General features: G+C 38.9%; 1 protein-coding gene across 3 annotated transcripts in view; it reads right to left on the bottom strand.

Annotated features, from left to right (window-relative positions):
• The window catches only part of cfap74 (cilia and flagella associated protein 74), a 69,270-nt gene that overhangs the window by 49,713 nt on the left and 2,250 nt on the right, over nucleotides 1–17,307 (bottom strand). For 2 of the 3 annotated variants that reach the window (XR_001812607.3, XM_017467177.3), the window contains exons 2-14: nucleotides 12,804–12,946; nucleotides 12,632–12,719; nucleotides 12,412–12,558; nucleotides 11,320–11,418; nucleotides 11,130–11,234; nucleotides 8,509–8,682; nucleotides 8,208–8,318; nucleotides 8,026–8,128; nucleotides 6,940–7,097; nucleotides 5,928–6,123; nucleotides 5,382–5,588; nucleotides 2,353–2,514; nucleotides 2,110–2,228 (exon numbers count right to left, since the gene is read on the bottom strand). Coding sequence is in view for 2 of the 3 variants with exons in the window: in XM_017467177.3 (XP_017322666.1) it covers nucleotides 2,110–2,228; nucleotides 2,353–2,514; nucleotides 5,382–5,588; nucleotides 5,928–6,123; nucleotides 6,940–7,097; nucleotides 8,026–8,128; nucleotides 8,208–8,318; nucleotides 8,509–8,682; nucleotides 11,130–11,234; nucleotides 11,320–11,418; nucleotides 12,412–12,558; nucleotides 12,632–12,719; nucleotides 12,804–12,894 (1,760 nt within the window). In the remaining variant the exon portion in view is untranslated. The remainder of the gene's footprint in view (nucleotides 1–2,109; nucleotides 2,229–2,352; nucleotides 2,515–5,381; nucleotides 5,589–5,927; nucleotides 6,124–6,939; nucleotides 7,098–8,025; nucleotides 8,129–8,207; nucleotides 8,319–8,508; nucleotides 8,683–11,129; nucleotides 11,235–11,319; nucleotides 11,419–12,411; nucleotides 12,559–12,631; nucleotides 12,720–12,803; nucleotides 12,947–17,307) is intronic. The other variant, XM_017467179.3, reaches the window with a different exon arrangement.

Below are 17,307 nucleotides of genomic sequence, written 5' to 3'. Positions count from 1 at the left end.
CATCCCCTCTACAAAAAACATATTTTAATATATATTCATTCCAATTCTCTAGCCTCTGATAACATTTTGCAAAACTCCAGCCTGATTTAACCAGCCTGAAACTCATTAGCTTCGAAATCGTTCTGCTCTGCAATTTCAGTCTGGCGTCAGTGACATTCGCACCCGCTTGTGCATGCTGGTGTTGGTATTGAGTATCAAGCATAATTATTTCAGAACTGTATCTGCAAATTTGGCAGGTGAGGACAACCTGGTTAGAAAAGTGTCTTCAAATATCTTAGAATACATCATATTTTTCCCCCTACGGTTTTACATGGTTTGTTTTATTTCAGCATTTCACGTCATACAACAATCTGTCTTTCAGTTAAATTTAGCTCACAATGTCACACAGGCTGATACAATCTGCCTAATTTATCCCAAGCAAGCTCATGGTAAAAAATTCAGCTGAAAAGGCTTAATTAATGAGCTTGCTTGCAGTCTAAGGAGACCATAATCTGCTGATTTACCCTTTAATGTCACCTGTTCAATTATTACAATGTTAAAAGGGGCTTTGGGCTAAATATGAAGAGAGGGGGAAAAAATCTGTTCTTGAGCTTTCAAATATCAAATATGATTTATGGACAGATCTGACATCTGTTGCATGTGAAATATGGCTGAGAGGATGTAACAGGAAGTGATGAGCACATGCTGAGAAACATTTGTCATCTACAGATTGTAGGAAGAAAAGCTTAAAAAGAGCACATTATATAAAAATAGATGAAATGCTTTAACACAGTATGTGTGCCATCAACCTATTTCCTGCTTTTGGTGAACTGAGCTCAGTGTGTATGTGTGTGTGTGAGAGAGTGATAGAGAAAGAGAGAGAGAGAGAGAGAGAGAGAGAGAGAGAGAGAGAGAGAGAGAGAGAGAGAGAGATTCTGATACTCTGGAGAAGGGGGCTCTGGCATAAAACAAAAAAAAACACAGGGAGAGAAAAAGACAGAGAGACAAAGAGTGAGAGAAAAGAGAGCCGTTTTTAGAATTTCGTGGGGGCGTCAAAGGAGGCATGGACATATGGCAAACAGAGCAGAGTCTTACTACTGCTGCTCACTTCCACACATTGGTTTTGCGTACATAGATATTGAACCTGACAGTGGGGTATGAAATGTACATTAATAACAAACTTCAGCAGTGCAAGCATTTCGTTTCAATTCTGCAATCTCTATTCGTAGCTGTTTGCCTTCTCATTGTCTCATCCTATCATGATTGTCTCATCCTATCATCTCATGATCATACATTGTGTTGTTAGTGTTTATTTCTAATGATATACTGTATATACCATGGATAAATGGGGTGTACTAAAATTATGTGTTTGGAAATAAGTTAAAAAATAAACTGGACAGCAGGCCTCATTTATCAAGCTGGATATGAATGAAATTATTCATTTGCAGGAGCATATACACAAGAATTATGCTATTTGCCAAAATCCAGTTAGTTTGTTTCCAATGAGGGTTTGTGTAAATTTATATTTAAGGACACTCACTGATGTGAACACCAATTGGGCTTCAAATTGTATAAATGGCCTGAGTTAATGCATCATATTTAGATTACCATGTATAATTAATTTTAAGTATTGATTTTATTACTGGATGCTTGTACTATGCTTAGGAGGTGCTCTTTCACTGTTTATTTATTTTATTTTTTTCATTATCTGCTCTCTGAGCTTTGCCTTTTATGGACTTTTGTTAATGGAGTCGCTCTGCCGAAAACATGCTTGGTAATTTACTACACTTATCAGCATACACACGTGAGTAGAAAGAAAATCATCGCACCAAAACTTTTAAAATCTGCCGTGATTTTTTTTTGTGTGTTGGGTTTGGCCTATGAAAATATTTACACACAGCTTTTCACACAAAATGTTACAGTAGGAATTCACTACCACACATCACTGGAATATTATGGAACAAGTTCAGCTAAACTAGATGGAAATCGATATATTACAAGTAACTCTAGATATTCTGTTAGCTGTTGGAAAATTAACCTTGCAGAAAAATATTTACAAATCCCTCTACCATACACCTGCTCTATTTTGTGTTCATCAGTTTGTCACATTTTGCTCAGTACCATTCTCACCTTACTGATATGAAATCCAGGAGGTTTTGTGAAACTCCCACAAGTCTGCAGTAATTTGTGACATTAGAGATGTTTGTAAGTACTACTTTTCTCTTATATGTCCTTTCAAGGTCAAAATCCTGCAAAACATCATGGTGATACATTAATATATGATGCACATGCAAGGTATAAAATAAGAAATACTGTTTATTTACAATATTACATCTGAGAGAGTCAAAATTAGAAGTGTCACTGTGCATCTACCTTAAATAAGACTGTTTCTGGTTTGCTGACAAATGATGGACCTTTCAGCTCTTTGCCACTTGTAGTTTTCTTGGTTCCTTTTGAAGATAGAATTTTGTCTGGGCCTGTCTTCAGAGACCTCAAAAGAGATGTTTTGAGAGGAATGTCTTCATCTGACATTATCTGAAAACATTTTTTTAAAAAAAGATTTGAAAATGAATATTTGAATATACAGTTTAAATGGAATTCACTCAACCAAAAGGAAATCACTCAAGTGAATCAAGTCCAATGTTAGTTGTTGTTCTTTGATGATAATATTGTGCATCTTTTGGTGTATGATTTTTATTGTCCCTAGTGTTCTGTTCTGAATAGTTGTATTAACCTGAATAATTATCAGTCATTCATGCCTCAGTTTTTTATGGAAAAAAAGCAATGTTTTCTAGTATGGTGTGTATTTGTCACAAATGGTGAATGGAGACAGATGCAATTATGATATAAGTGTTTTATTAGAGAGGCAGACAGACAAATCTAAAACATGAATCAAACAGGCGGAGGTCAGGTGATCAGCAAACAACAATGTCAGTGGATATCTAAAATGAGAGAACAGAACGAGATCAAGAACCTGGAGCTGTAAACACAGAACATACGGCTTGGCAAAGACAGGCGGCACAACAATGAAGCATACTTTGCGTGGAACAAAGACACACAAGCACAGTTGTCGGGAACCTATGGCTCGCGAGCCACACATGGCTCTTTGAGAAAAATCATGTGGCTCGCCAGGTGTCTCACCCTTTACAACATATGATCGATCGTTAAAAACTTAAGACACATCCCTAGAGATGAGTTTACTGCAAAAATGCAAAGTAAATTACAATTTATTTGTTGTACAGCCTACCGAAGTTAATGAAAAATCAGTTTACAATAATATATTTCAATCTGTACCGGCCAGTGCACATATGCAGTGCTGTGCGCAAGTGTCATGACACCAATCAACGGCAAACTACTTATGTTTCTATGGTAATCTCTCGTCCTCAGATTCAAGCTGATCCTAGCTAGTTTGTGTAGATGGTGAAAAGAAAGAATTCAGAGGAGCATTGAAAATTTCAAAGTGACTGGACTGAAACATGTGCTTTTATTGAAAGCGCTGGTGCTCTGCTGTGTCTGATTTGCACAGAATGTGTTGCCTCATTAAAAAAAAAAAAAAATTTAAGAGACATTTCGTAACCCACCATACAGCTTTTGCGGAAAAGTACCCGACAAACGGGCGAAATCCGAAGGAAGGCGTACACGGAGCTCCAATGTAAACTGTAAAAACCTTTTTACTAACGGTGGATATGGAAAGTCATGCATGTTGAGTATGGCAACTGAACAGTCTGAGAATTTCCCAAACAAGGAGAAAATCATTCAGAAAATAAAAGACGTGCCCCTGTCAGCCCAAACAGTGCATGACCGCGCTGTCATGATGGCATGGGAGATCCAAAGTGAGAAAATTCGACAGATTTTTTTTTTCTCTCGCGCTTGATGAGTCCACACATACACACAGAGAGAGAGAGAGAGAGAGAGAGAGAGAGAGAGAGCGAGAGAGAGGTTTTATGCTGCTCAGGTGGAAACTCAACCTCAAACTGAAAGGCCTGCACAATTAATTCCATACTGCCATGTTAGCTATTGTTTGTTGCATATTTCTTTATGTATATATATATATATATATATATATATATATATATATATATATATATATATATATATATATATAGTAAAAAATTAATTTATGCAGTGGCTCTTTCGAAAAATACATTAAACAAAAATTGGGAACAATGGCTCTTTGGTGAAAAAAGGTTCCCGACCCCTGCACAAGGGTTTAAATAAACAAACTAAATAAGGGGCAAACTGAAAACAGGTGCTAGTAATTAAAACACATTAGGGAAACAACCAATGACAAGACAAGGGTGGAGACAGGACATGGTCCCAAAAAAATATAAGTGGCAAAGTATACAAAACATATGATATCATGGAGCACACGCTGTAGCACTGTGAGCTGTGAAGGGGTAATTCCTGACAATATTGGTATTACATAGTACATCTAGAAAAATGTAAGGATTCGTCAAGTTTTTTGCAAACAATAAGAAGGTCTAAACTTTGAGCTTATAATTCAGATTTTTTTTTAAATTAATTAATCAGTAATGTAAGTTATGTAGTTATAAGTGTGAGCAAGTTAAGTCAGCAAGTGCTCTGAGTTTAAGAGGTCTCAGAGGATTTTAGGAAATCCTTTAAGTGGCATTAAGATGTTGGATATGTAAGCGATATCCAGTGTCCACCTATTGCATTCTTAAAAGACATAGAGTGAGGAAGTAACTTTGTGTTTCAATACTGTTTTTAGAACATTTAGCACTCCTATGGACATTTAAAGGACATTTCTTTGGTGATTTCTAGGACTTTTCACATTTGATATGCATAGAATCATATCCATAATATGAAACTGTTAATCAAATATCGCAAATTAAACCTTAATAAATTTACAAAGAAAATTGCATCAGATCAGAATGCCTTCAGGGAATGTTCTGTTCCTGAGGTCTGTAGTTATGCTGACTCAGTCCTTCAGGCCTCCAAATGGTCATCTAACACAATTCACCTATGCTTATAAAGTGTTGAAATAGCCTGTTAATTCAGCTGGTTAAAACTTTTCAGTCCTTCCTTAGAGAGACACCTCACTTATAAATATGCAAAAGATACATAACTGGCTTAAAGCTTGAATATACTACAATCCCATGACACTATCCAGTTTCCATTCAAGTACTTTTATCACATTATTCCCAGTCTCTGCTACAGAATGCACATTAAACATACCAAATTTCAAATGTGCGAATGAGCAACTTTAACTATTTCTGAGGCATTTAAAGTGTAATAAGTTTCAATCATATTGCTTGATAATATATTTCGATACATATTTACATAGAACTGTGCAAAATATGACCAAATGTGATATCATGTGTATTAATGTACTGTAACTGACCATAACTGTAAGAATTTCTGTCTCTTAATTTGATCATTACCGTGTAATCCCTGTGTTTGTGATCCCAAAGGCCGTTGAACTCAGGCTGGACAAGACACTCTCGGTCTCTTTTTCCTTCCATTAGCCAGTCTGCCTCAATGCTTGTTCTCTTTCCCTGTTTCTCCATGGAATCCAGAGAGGAGCTGATGTCAGTTCTGGAGCTTGCAGGAGATGACACAGGGTGGGTTGGGTGCCTATCCTGACTTAACTACAAGAGTAAAAAAAGCTCTGAAATATCTGCCGTGCAAAGGAGTCAGAATAAAAAATAGAATGATCTTCTGGTGTTCTGTAATTGTAATCTATAGTAGAAAATCAGCAATAGTAGACGCTGTTGTATTCTAATTTTGTTTTTGCATTGTCTATAATCTAAACACTCAGAATTAGGTTATTTAGAGTAGAGAAAATGCTTAATATGGAAAAATACACAGAACAATATCCTCAGTGTTGGGATTGGGAAATGACTATAAACATAGACCATAATGTAAAACACGATGATATTTTTAGTACCCCTAATAGCTCTAGTTTAAATTTTTTTCTCCTACCATACCTCTGTCTCTGACTGAGGCAGTAAGTTCTGCAGCAGTCTTTGTTCCCGTCGCTTTAGCGCCATGCTCTGAGTCACACGTGGTGGTGGATGGATGAGGAGCACATGCCGTTTGTTCAGTCTCTCCTTTTGCTCTTCTTCCAGCAGCAGTTTGGAGACTATCTTCATCTGTCTGGCTTTCTGCCTTGCTTGGAATTCCCTACAAAATTCAGGAAGTTCAGGTTATATTTCCTGATGGAGCTTCAGATTTTTGTCATGTAGAACTAGCTGTCAGATTGATCCAGTCCAGCTATTTTGATTTGATTTGATTTAATATCACAAAATTCCATCTTATTAATAGAAATATTAACATTATTTTTGGTAATTAGCACAAAAATCTTTTAGATGATGACAGTTTAAGCATAAATGTTAAAAAATTACAGTCACCTCCTTGTTTCATTTTTAAATAGTTCAGTCGTTTTTAACACTTTAATTTTACCTTGGAGCTCTTAGGTCAAAATGATGAAAGAATAAAATCTGTAATATAAGAATGGTTTCTAAAATAAAACATTCATATTTATTGAAAATATGAAACATTGAAAAATGTCAATTAGCACGGACTCTATTTTCATGCCAGAGCAAGTGTAATTTCCTAGTTAACACCAGTGTGTTGCAAGTTTTTTGGGTGCAAACCAATTTTTTGCCCTAACTCAATGCACTCTTGTAAAGTATGTAGTGAGGCAGTGGGATTTTTAATGCGATTTTGGTATGTTACTACCTCCCAAGATCCCAAGAATCGTCACTGTGTTGCACTCTGCACACTCAGTTCCTAAAGAATTCATCCAGGTCCCAAACCCATACCCAACCCCTTTTCACATCTGTGCTGCTCTGTGCTATGTTACCACCTGCGCAATAGTGAAAAAAAAAACTAAAATATACAACACTGTGATGCCTTGCTTTTGTGTATGTGCCTCAAACACCAAAAGAGAGTGAAAAATTTCATGTTCAGAAAAAAAAAAATCGCATTAATCCTCACTCCTGCTTTCGTTGGAGGTCCTCCTGTGCTTTGTGAAGGTGCATGAGCTTGATGCTGTTCATTCCTGCTTCTTGCAATAACTGTTTACGACTATTTTCTTCCTCTTTCTGCTTCTGCAAACAGGCTTTCTCCTTAAGCTTTCTCACGCGCACAGCTTCCTGCAACCAGAGACATCACACACAGACATTATTCACACGCCGATAACTGTAGATCACTACATGAGACTTTGAAACAAACAAACAAGGCTCATATACCAACCTTTATTTGTGCTTTTTGTTCATCACTGGGAATCTGGACATGTTTTTTTTTAATGCACATGTTTTGTTATTTAGAATAAGCATGTCTGATTGCAACGCGTCACATGTTGAGCCTTAAGGTCTGAGATGCTTGTAAAGGGTAGTTATTTGAGTTACTGTAGACTTCCTATCAGCTCTGGCCATTCTCCTCGGACCTTTCTCATAAATCAAGCATTTCTGCCTGCGGAACTGCCACTCGTGTGATGTTTTTTGTTTTTCACACCGTTCTGTGTAAAGTCTAGAGACTGTTGTGTAAAAATCACAAGTATATCAGCAGTTTCTGAAATACTCAAACCAGCCCATCTGGTACCAACAACCATCAAAGTCGCTGAGATAATTTTTTTTCCCAATTCGGATGCTTGACGTGAACATTAACTGAAGCTCTTGACATGTATCTGCTTGTTGTTATGCATTGCACTGCTGCCACATGGTTATCTGAATGCATAATTACATGAATAAACAGGGGTACAGGTGTTCCTATTAAAGGCCAGTGAGTGTTAATGTCACTGTTTATGTTTACTTTAGAACAAAATCTCAGGAATAAACTTTTAGATTATGTATCCAAACTTTTGATTAGTACAGTATGTGAAATGCTCTGGATTTGGACACATCCTGAATTAATGAGCTGTCACAAATGATTTAGGCAAATCAAGCTAAAGCAAACTAAAGTGCATGAATTTATTTCCACTTTTAGAAGAAAAGAATTAGATGTTGTTTAAGACTGTTATAAAACGTTGCCTAAACACTCTGTTTTTAAAAACAATTACTGACTTACATTCCTGTCACATACCTGACTAGCCACAATATTGGCCTTCAGTGATTCTGCGGCTTCCATCCTCCTCTTCATCAGCTCCTTCCTCATCTTTTCTCTCTCTTCCTCTTTATCATGCATTCTTCAACACATGATAAATTAGTGTCCCCGGTAAGAATATCTGACCACTGTGGCAAAGGTGTTTGTGTGTAATACAGTACCTCTTGAGAGTCTGTTTAAGGAAGACTGCTGCTTTCTTTTGGCATGCCCGGATCTGATCCTGCTTCCTCAGGTCAAGCTCGGCTTGCTCTTGCAAGGCCTTTTCCTGCTCACTGTCAAACAGCAACAAATTTTCTACCTTAATTTCTATTTTTAAATCAAATTTATCTTGTGTAGCTACATTATTTGCTGCGTAACATTTTGCTTTATATTATACAAATATACTAATAAAATCAGAGATCAGCATCAATATTAACTACATGGCATGTTCTACAGCAATGAGTAAAATGTGCCACTGGGTACTTTTTGGCACGCAGTTCTTTCAGTTTGGCTCCCTTTGCTACGCTCTTCTCCCTTTGGAGTCTTTGAGTGTACTTCTCCTGTTTCAGGGCCTGAAATTTCTTCTCCTCATGCTCCAGCTCCTGACGCAGGCCTACGTACTGACCAAGTTCTACCTCCACTTCACAAAGCTCCAGTCTGGACAAAAGAATACAACATGAATCTGCTTTTAGAAGCTATCAACAGACAGAGTGGCAAACCTTGAGAAAATTTAGTGCACACTAATCTGGATAAACTTTTTAAATTACCCTGTATCAGTCTGTTCTATTTTTAATTCAAAGGCAATTAAATAAAAGGTTAGACACAGTTAGGCACAGTAAGAGCGAAGAAAATGTTATTTTATTGCTTATTTATAACGAACAGTGTGTCGTCAGGACTAATTAGCTAAATGATATGTCAAGGTGACTGGAATTGTTGTATAATGTTGAAAATGTTCTTCATTACTTCCACTTTTCCCCATGAGGCCCACTTTTTTTTTGAGAACTTGCACACTGAGTATAAGAAAGTTATCCCATCTGCCAAGGGCTATTATTAACTGGCTAATAAAATAAAATAAAATAAAAATAGAACAACATGAAAATAGAATCTTATTATACAGCAGTACAGACAACCATAAAGAAGAATAATGCCTAGCCCTGCCCTCGGAGTTGCGTGGGTGGTTGGGGGTGGGTGTTTATGCAAAACGCAGGGAACAGTAAAAAAAGATAACAGTACGTTTTCGATATAATCATTTTACAAATTGCTTGTATATCATCCTACATGTATATCATAGGAACTACATTTTTGACCATTTTCAAATGATAATAATCACTCCCTAATAAATATAATTACTTGATGTTTACTATATACAGTGCCCTCCACTAATATTGGCACCCTTGGTAAATATGAGCAAAGAAGGCTGTATAAAAATGGCTTTATTGTTTAACCTTTTGATTAACCTTTTGTTAAAAAGAGTCACAAAAATACTCTGCTGTCATGGATATCAAACAATTGTAAACAAAACACAGGTTTATTTAAAGAATTGTTAAATATAGGTGTGCAACAATTATTGGCACCCTTTTTAGTCAATACTTTGTGCTACCTCCTTTTGCCAAGGTAACAGCTCGGAGTTTTCTATAATGCCTGATGAGGTTGGAGAATACATGGCAAGGGTTCGGAGACTATTCCTCCATACAGAAACTCTATGGTGTTTATTGCCAAAAAGCTGTATTTTGGTTTCATCTGACCATAGAACCCGATCCCATTTGAAGTTCCAGTAGTGTCTGGCAAGCTGAAGATGCGAGAGTATCATTTTGGATGAGAGTAGAGGCTTTTTTGTCTTGAATTCCTTCCAAACAACTTGTGTGTAGGTGACTTTAGATTGTAGTTTTGGAGACTTTCTGACCCCAAGATGCAACTAACTTTTGCAATTCTCCAGCTGTGATCCTTGGAGATTTTTTTTGGCCACTCGAACCATCCTCTTCACAGTGCATTGAGACAATATAGACACACGTCCACACGGTTGATTCATAACATTTCCAGTTGACTGGAAAGTCTTAAATATTACCCTGATGGTGGAAATTGGCATTTTCAATTCTTTTAAATTTATAGCCATTTCCCACTTTTTGAAGCTCAACACCCTTTTGCTGCAAATCACAGCTATATTCTTTGGTGTTACCCATTGTTATGAATGACTAAGGGAATTTGGTCTATATGTATGTATTTGTAGCCCTGTGAAACAGTAGGTGGCTGTGGCCCAGTTGGTAGAGCGGGTTGTCCACTAATCGTAGGACTGGTGGTTCGATTCCGGGCCCACATGACTCCACATGCTGAAGTGTCCTTGGGCAAGACACTGAACCCCAAGTTGTTCCCAATAGCAAGTTAGCACCTTGCATGGCAGCTCTGCTACCATTGGTGTGTGTGTGTGAATGTCTGAATGAGACACAGTGTAAAGCGCTTTGGATATAAGTGCGCCATTTACCATTTAGTATGTCATGGTTCAATAATTTCCTGTTCCTATTCACCCTACTACTAATTCTACTATTTTTTTTTTTTAAATAATTGCCAATAATTGTTGCAAATTGTTTAACAAATATATTTTTTTTATAAACCTGTGATGTGTTTGAAATTTTTTGATATCCATGAGAGCAGAGTATTTTTGTGAATTCTTTTTAACAAAAGATCAAAAGGTTAAACAATAAAGACAGTTTTTCACAGCATACTTTGCTCATATTTACCAAGGGTGCCAATATTAGTGGAGGGCACTGTATATGTCTAATGTTAGTTAAGTCAAACACATTGATGACCTTGACAGAAAACGAGAGAGCTGCAGCAGTGTATTTCTTGTTCAGTACATTCCAGTGTTCTCTAGTGTTAAAATGTGGAGCTCCTATACAAAATGTTGGCAGGTCTGATGCAGTTCTTTAAAAATTTATTGTTCTGTATTTTTCATCTCACCCCTCACTCTTGCTATTCCAGTGTGAATACCTCTGTACTCAGGTTGGATGTTTGAAATTGACTTCAACGTGCAAATGTTAAATGGCAACACCAGTGGACTTTTTTTTTCGAGGTAGCCAGCTAATTCTGTGCTCAGGTATAAGACTCACTCATGCTCTTGCAGGACCATGGCTAGATGAGCCTCGAGCTCCTCCTCTGATTGAAGTTCGGCACAAACACACTTGTGGCGGGCACGTAGGCGGAATACGGCTGCGCTATGGACAACAGCACACACTGAGGTTGAAGTAACAACAGATACTTCTCCTTCCCACCTACGATGTCTGTTATTTTGCATTTTACCTTTTCTCTGCCTGCTTCTCCCTTTCTATGTCATTTTCTAAGTTGTCTCTCTGTTTTTCCAGCTCAGTCACGTGAAGACGACAGGCTTTCAGTTCCTCCCTGTAAAAGCACGGGTGAGAAGCAGGAAGGCTTGTTAGAGTTTAAAAATAAAAAGCTTCCAAAGTTTTGAAGGCAAAATGTGCCTTTCCAAATTAGCTTGAAAAGTATTTCTTTTATCAGAAGTCACAAGGGAGGGGGAATATGATCACACCTCAGCGCACCATAGACAGCAACATAGAGAATAGAGAAGAGACTGCTGAAAAATAAACACACCAGTTTTTCTCAAGTTATGTAAGCTTGATGATGTGAAGCACTTCAGCACTTAGACTGATCCTTGTGCATACAATATGTCAAAGATAGAAGAGCTTAAATGTTTCTTTGTTTAAAGAATACAAAAATGTATATGTGGGATTCCAATGTTTTGATCTGTATGTAATACAATAATAGTTAAAGCTAAGATACTAGCTCCTAATGTGCAGCCATGTGGGGAAAAAAATGGTGAGTGGCTCTTCCAAAAAAGCCTGAACAGGACATAGAGCTTGATAGAATAGTGAAGCCCAAGGGTGCAATTGAAATACAGAGGCCATCTGAATGTGCGCAGCACTGTGTGTCTCATGTCAGAATGTTGCAGATTTATGACAGTATGTTTGTTCCACACTGCTTTTCAAATACAATGTAACCTGTGAGTCGCTCCATCCACCCACCTAACAGCTTCTCTACAGCTTGGGCTAAAGGCTAGAAACACATATGGAAAACACTTATGTTTTTTCTGGCTTGAGAACTCGGTTTTAAATATATCCACCAATTAAAGTGTGCAGTTTCCTTCTGTTAAATGCAGTGGAGGAAGATTATGGTCTACTGAGTTAACAGAGATGATGGTGTATCTGTGTGCATGAACAGATGTGCACACACACACACACACACACTATATATATATATATATATATATATATATATATATACACACACATATATATATATATATATATATACATATGTGTGTGTGTGTGTGTGTGTGTGTGTGTGTGTGTGTGTGTGTGTGTGTAGACAGACCTGGCCTTTAACACATTAAGCTCCTTCTGTTGGTAAAAGTGGTCCAGCTGGTCCAAGCCGCTTCTCAGCTTGAACATCCGAGTGCTGTCCATGTTACTCTTCTCCCTCTCATCAGGCTCCATATCTCCTAACTCCAGGCTCACATCCCTGATGGAAAGACTGATTGTGATAAAGAGCCTATCAATGTTTTTACACATGAAAGGGTAAATCTTAGGCTCACCATTCGGGGTCATCCATATCCACAGAATAATCAGCAGGAAAGCCATCTTCATCATTGGACACAGCCTCCCACGTTCCAGCTTTTTCTACTTAAATGGGGAGCATGTGTGTACATGTACATGACTACCTTCATTCATGATAATACAAAAATTCTCTAATGCATTGACATCTACCTTTTGTGTCCTCATCTGTCCAGTTGTTCTGTGGTGCTTCATGTTCAGATGCTTCATGTTCTGCAAAGTCCTCAGATGCACTATTGTCCATTACGACATGGACTGGAGCAGCCAAATGGACTGTTTATATGTGACCTGTAACACTATAATGATTGATAACAGTTTAACATAATCTCTATTCAGATGCAAATAAAAAGTAAATAAAAAAATACATCAGAAAATACTAGCCTCTGCAATAGGACCACGTGTACACCTTGTGAGGGAACTTACTCATTTTTACTTTGTAATAAGTTTGTTCTTGTTCTGTTCATGTTCATCTGAGGATAACGCCTAAGAAGGCCATGTCATGCCACTGAGATCAATACAAAATGTTTATCTGCTTACAGAGTCACAAACATGGTTCGTCTGCACATCTTCTAAGACCCTAAAACAAAGTCTGTCTGAACTGCCTCAAACCGCATCTTATCGGTACACAGAAGTGTGTCATGCTCTGCGTTTCATATATATATAGTAGTGGTTCAACACAAGCGCTTCAGAACACTCTCATTATTCTATCCTGCTTTATTCTATCCGGTATTAACCATCTTACTGTAATAAACCTCGTTTTTTAACCTTCAGAGGATGAGTCTCCAAGTGTTGCCTAATTTCCACGACAATTTGACGTTCCTGGGTGGGCTGTGCGAGTCTTTTTAGCTTTTCTGGGCAACAACCTTTGAGGAGGTTCGTGGAAAAGTTTCAACCTGAAGCCCGAGTTGACACGCAGGAGGTTTGTCCCTTGATATGCAGAGTGAAAGACCGATGCAGCTTTACCACTGACTGGTAGGAATCTTCAAGAATTTAGAATTAAATTAGAATTAGAATTTTATGAAGTCTTAAGTGTACTGCTGTCTGTGTGGAAGGGAGTCAATGATACAAGAAATGCTCCTATGAGAGGCAAAGGAAAGAAAGATGGAGAGGAGAGGAAAACCCATTCAACATTAGTCAGACTGACAATTCACAAATGTCTGAACCAGTCATGACCCTTAACCTTTTATAGTGTAACGCCTCTCCTTTTACACAGTTACCATGTATATCTCTTGTAGTTAATGGACAAAGTGTCACATTTTTGGTAGATTCAGGAGCAACATATTCAGTAATAAAACACTGCGAATTAAAAGAATCTGCAAAAATGAGTTCATGGGCACTGCACTCCATGGGCGTGACGGGACATTCAGTATTAGAACGTTTCTCTAACTGCTAGCTTGTGAATGTGAAAATGGGAAAAGGATAACCCACCAATTCCTAATTTCGTCTTCATGTCCAGTCAATCTACTGGGCAGGGACTTAATGTGTGTTTTACACTTAAATTTGATGTCCTCACCTCAGGCAGTAACAATAACTTATGACTCATCTGATCTGATGGGAAATCCATTTGTTAAAGAAACAGAGCTCTGTGTTTATCGATGGTCCAAGCATCACAAGCCTACAGCCTGTGCTCATTTGTTGACGTTGGCACATCATAAGATGAAGGACAACTATGTCGATTTTATGCTGTCCTCTGCCCTTCATCGCACAGCGCAAATGCATGAAGGAAGAGAATTTAATTTTGAGAAAGAATGGTTTATTGATATCCCAGAAAGCGAAGAGCTGTACCTAAAGGAACTATATTGGTGTGACAAATTCTGTGCATGTTCAGTCAAATTGAGTGACATGCAGTTGCGTGTATTTTTTGTTCCAGAATCAGCGTCTCAGGTCTCATTAGCCAAAATAAAGAACAAACAGTAGAAAGACGTGGGACCATGGGTCAGATTATGTGAGAGTGGGAAAATTACAGATTGGGAACAGAAACACACCTCCAACATATGGTACAGTCCGACACTGGGAGTTTATAAAAATTCTTTCTGGATATGTGCAAGGTTAACCGGGATGTTATTTGTCATGACAAGGGAATGTTTCTGAACCTTGGGACAAGCCCCCCACATGCCTAGAGATACACCCACAATTGAATAAGGTGCCTCTCGGGTTGGGGCCCAAGGGAAACATGACGTAGGCCTGATTAGAAGTGCACCACCAGTCGTGATCACGCCCAAATCTGATTTTAGGCCCGGACAATCTTAATACCCTCTTAAATCAGAAGCTATTGAGGGCATTAGACCAGACTTCAATTCATTATTGAAGGCAGGGGTTCCCTGCCCTGATTCGTCGGTGCGCACCCCAATATTCCAGTGAGAGAAGCAAGAAAAAACCCTACAACCTGATGAATGGAGATTTGTACAAGATTTGCAAGCGGTTTATGCAGCAGTCAAACGGAGCGGTCCAGGCGTGCCAAATTCTTACACTATATTAAGCCAGGTTCCAGCAAATAGTGAATGGTTTTCAGTTGTAGATTTAGCTAATGCATTTTTCAGTATACCTCTTGATAAAGACAATCAGTTTTGGTTTTACACGTCCTTACACTTTCACTCGCTTATGTTAGGGATATTGTGAGTCATCAATGATATACAACCAAATGCAAACGGACAGCTTAGCACCTCTACCACTTTCTCCAGGGCACAGTGTGAAACTGACATCATAAAATTGTTGCAGTATATTGCCAAAGAAGTCCACAAAGCCAGTCTCTCCAAATTACAGTATGTACAACAAGAAATGAGATTTCTAGGGCACGACATCTCCGTCAGTGGAAAGAAACTCTCCGCAGACAGAGTATCTGCCATTCAGAAAATTCCCAAGCCTCCAATGAAGAAACAAGTTCTCTCTATCCTAGGTATGTGTTCGTATCGCAGAACTTTCATTCTAAACTATTCCATTATAGAAGCACCACTCGGAGAGATGGCATATGCGACAGGTTGGACAGCTCATTCTAAGGTAAGTTGGATCGAGTCGCTGCAGAGTTTCCCCTGTGTGTACGTGCAGTAGCAGCAGCTGAGAAAGCTGTGGTGGCATCCAGAAACCTGGTAGGTTACTCAGAATGGACCCTTCTGGTTCCACGTGAAGTGTCATTACTCATGCTTGAACCTCATACCTGTCCACCCAACGGTGGCTGCACCATAACACTATACTACAAGACATGCCAAATGTCACTATAAAACGATGTACTGTCCTTAACCCTGCTACTCTTCTTCCAACAGAGGGAGACAGGGAACTACATGATTGTGTCGTACTCACTAACGAACTCTGCTCCCCAAGAGTCGACCTGAAGGATGTCCCATTGGAAAACCCAGATTTGATCCTTTTTGTGGACGGGTCTGTGTCACCTGACCCAGAGACAGGTTAAAATCGAGTGGACTATGCAGTAGTAACCACACACGAGACGATCGTGTCAGGAAGTCTCCCTTCAAACCTTTCAGCACAAGCAGCTGAACTGTATGCCCTCATAGAGGCATGAAGATATGCTGAGGGGGAGTCAGTAAATATCTACACAGACAGTAGACATGCCTTTGGGGTAGTATATGATTTTTTAACAATTTGGAAACACAGGAACTTCCTGACAAGTTCAGGAACACACATAGCTCACCACAGTCTAGTCTCTGAGCTGCTGGACGCAGTCCTACTCCCCAAAACTATTGCAGTATAAAAATGTGATGCACACACTAACAAATTAGACCCTGTTTGTCTAAGAAACGCTCGAGCGGAGAGTGCATCAAAGCAAGCAGCTGCATCTATGGTCCCAAAACTTTTTTTGAGCCATGCCCTTAAGTAGGTGGGTGAATATTTGGGTATTGACTTAAAGCACCACTGTGCATATCATCCAACTAGTTGTGGGGCAGTAGAGAGAGAAAATAAGACACTAAAAAAACAGATTGAGCAAATGCTGTTCTGTACAGGCTTAGGATGGGTTTAGCCCCTTTCGGATACTGTTTGGAAGACCTCCACACACAGGAATTGGACCTGTGACAGCTCCTCTTCCTGACGCTGCAGCATGTGATGATGCAATGTTAAATTACTGTGCAACCCTGTCCTCTGCTCTGCACTCTATCCACAAGCAGGTAAAGGCAGTGCTTCAAGCTCCAACCACGGGCCCACTGCATGATCTGAAGCCCGGAGAGTGGATCGTGATCAAGGACTTCCGCAGGACCAAGTGGAACAAGCTGCAGTGGTCTGGGCCATTCCAGGTTCTCTTTGTCACTCATTTAGCAGTGAAAGTCAACCAGAGAGCCACATGGATGCATGCAAGCCACTACAGGAGAGTGCCAGAGCCGAGCACTGAGCTGGAGTAGACGGTACTTCGACAGGAGGCCTAGAAAGTGATTCTTAATCAAGAGGCCTCTTGATTAAGACTTAAGGAAGACTTAATGATCAATCATGCCAATCACATCGTTGCAGCAGAAAAGAGTGCATGATGCACACACTTATACCCAAATTTGGTATTTATCTGATTGTGGTGACGGGACTATGTGCCTAAGGTGACAAGATTTCTATAGGTCCCACATAAGCCCGCAAAGTTCTTTAGTAGACTATTGCTGCAGATTGGATGACAATTAGTAGTTAAAAGCCCGCATGCCCGTAAATTGGCCGCCTCTGTAAA

Source organism: Ictalurus punctatus, chromosome 5 (genome assembly GCF_001660625.3).
Source record: "Ictalurus punctatus breed USDA103 chromosome 5, Coco_2.0, whole genome shotgun sequence".
Classification (NCBI taxonomy): Eukaryota; Metazoa; Chordata; class Actinopteri; order Siluriformes; family Ictaluridae; genus Ictalurus; species Ictalurus punctatus.
Note: the sequence above shows the minus strand (reverse complement) of the source record. Positions and strands in the feature narration are given on the sequence as shown.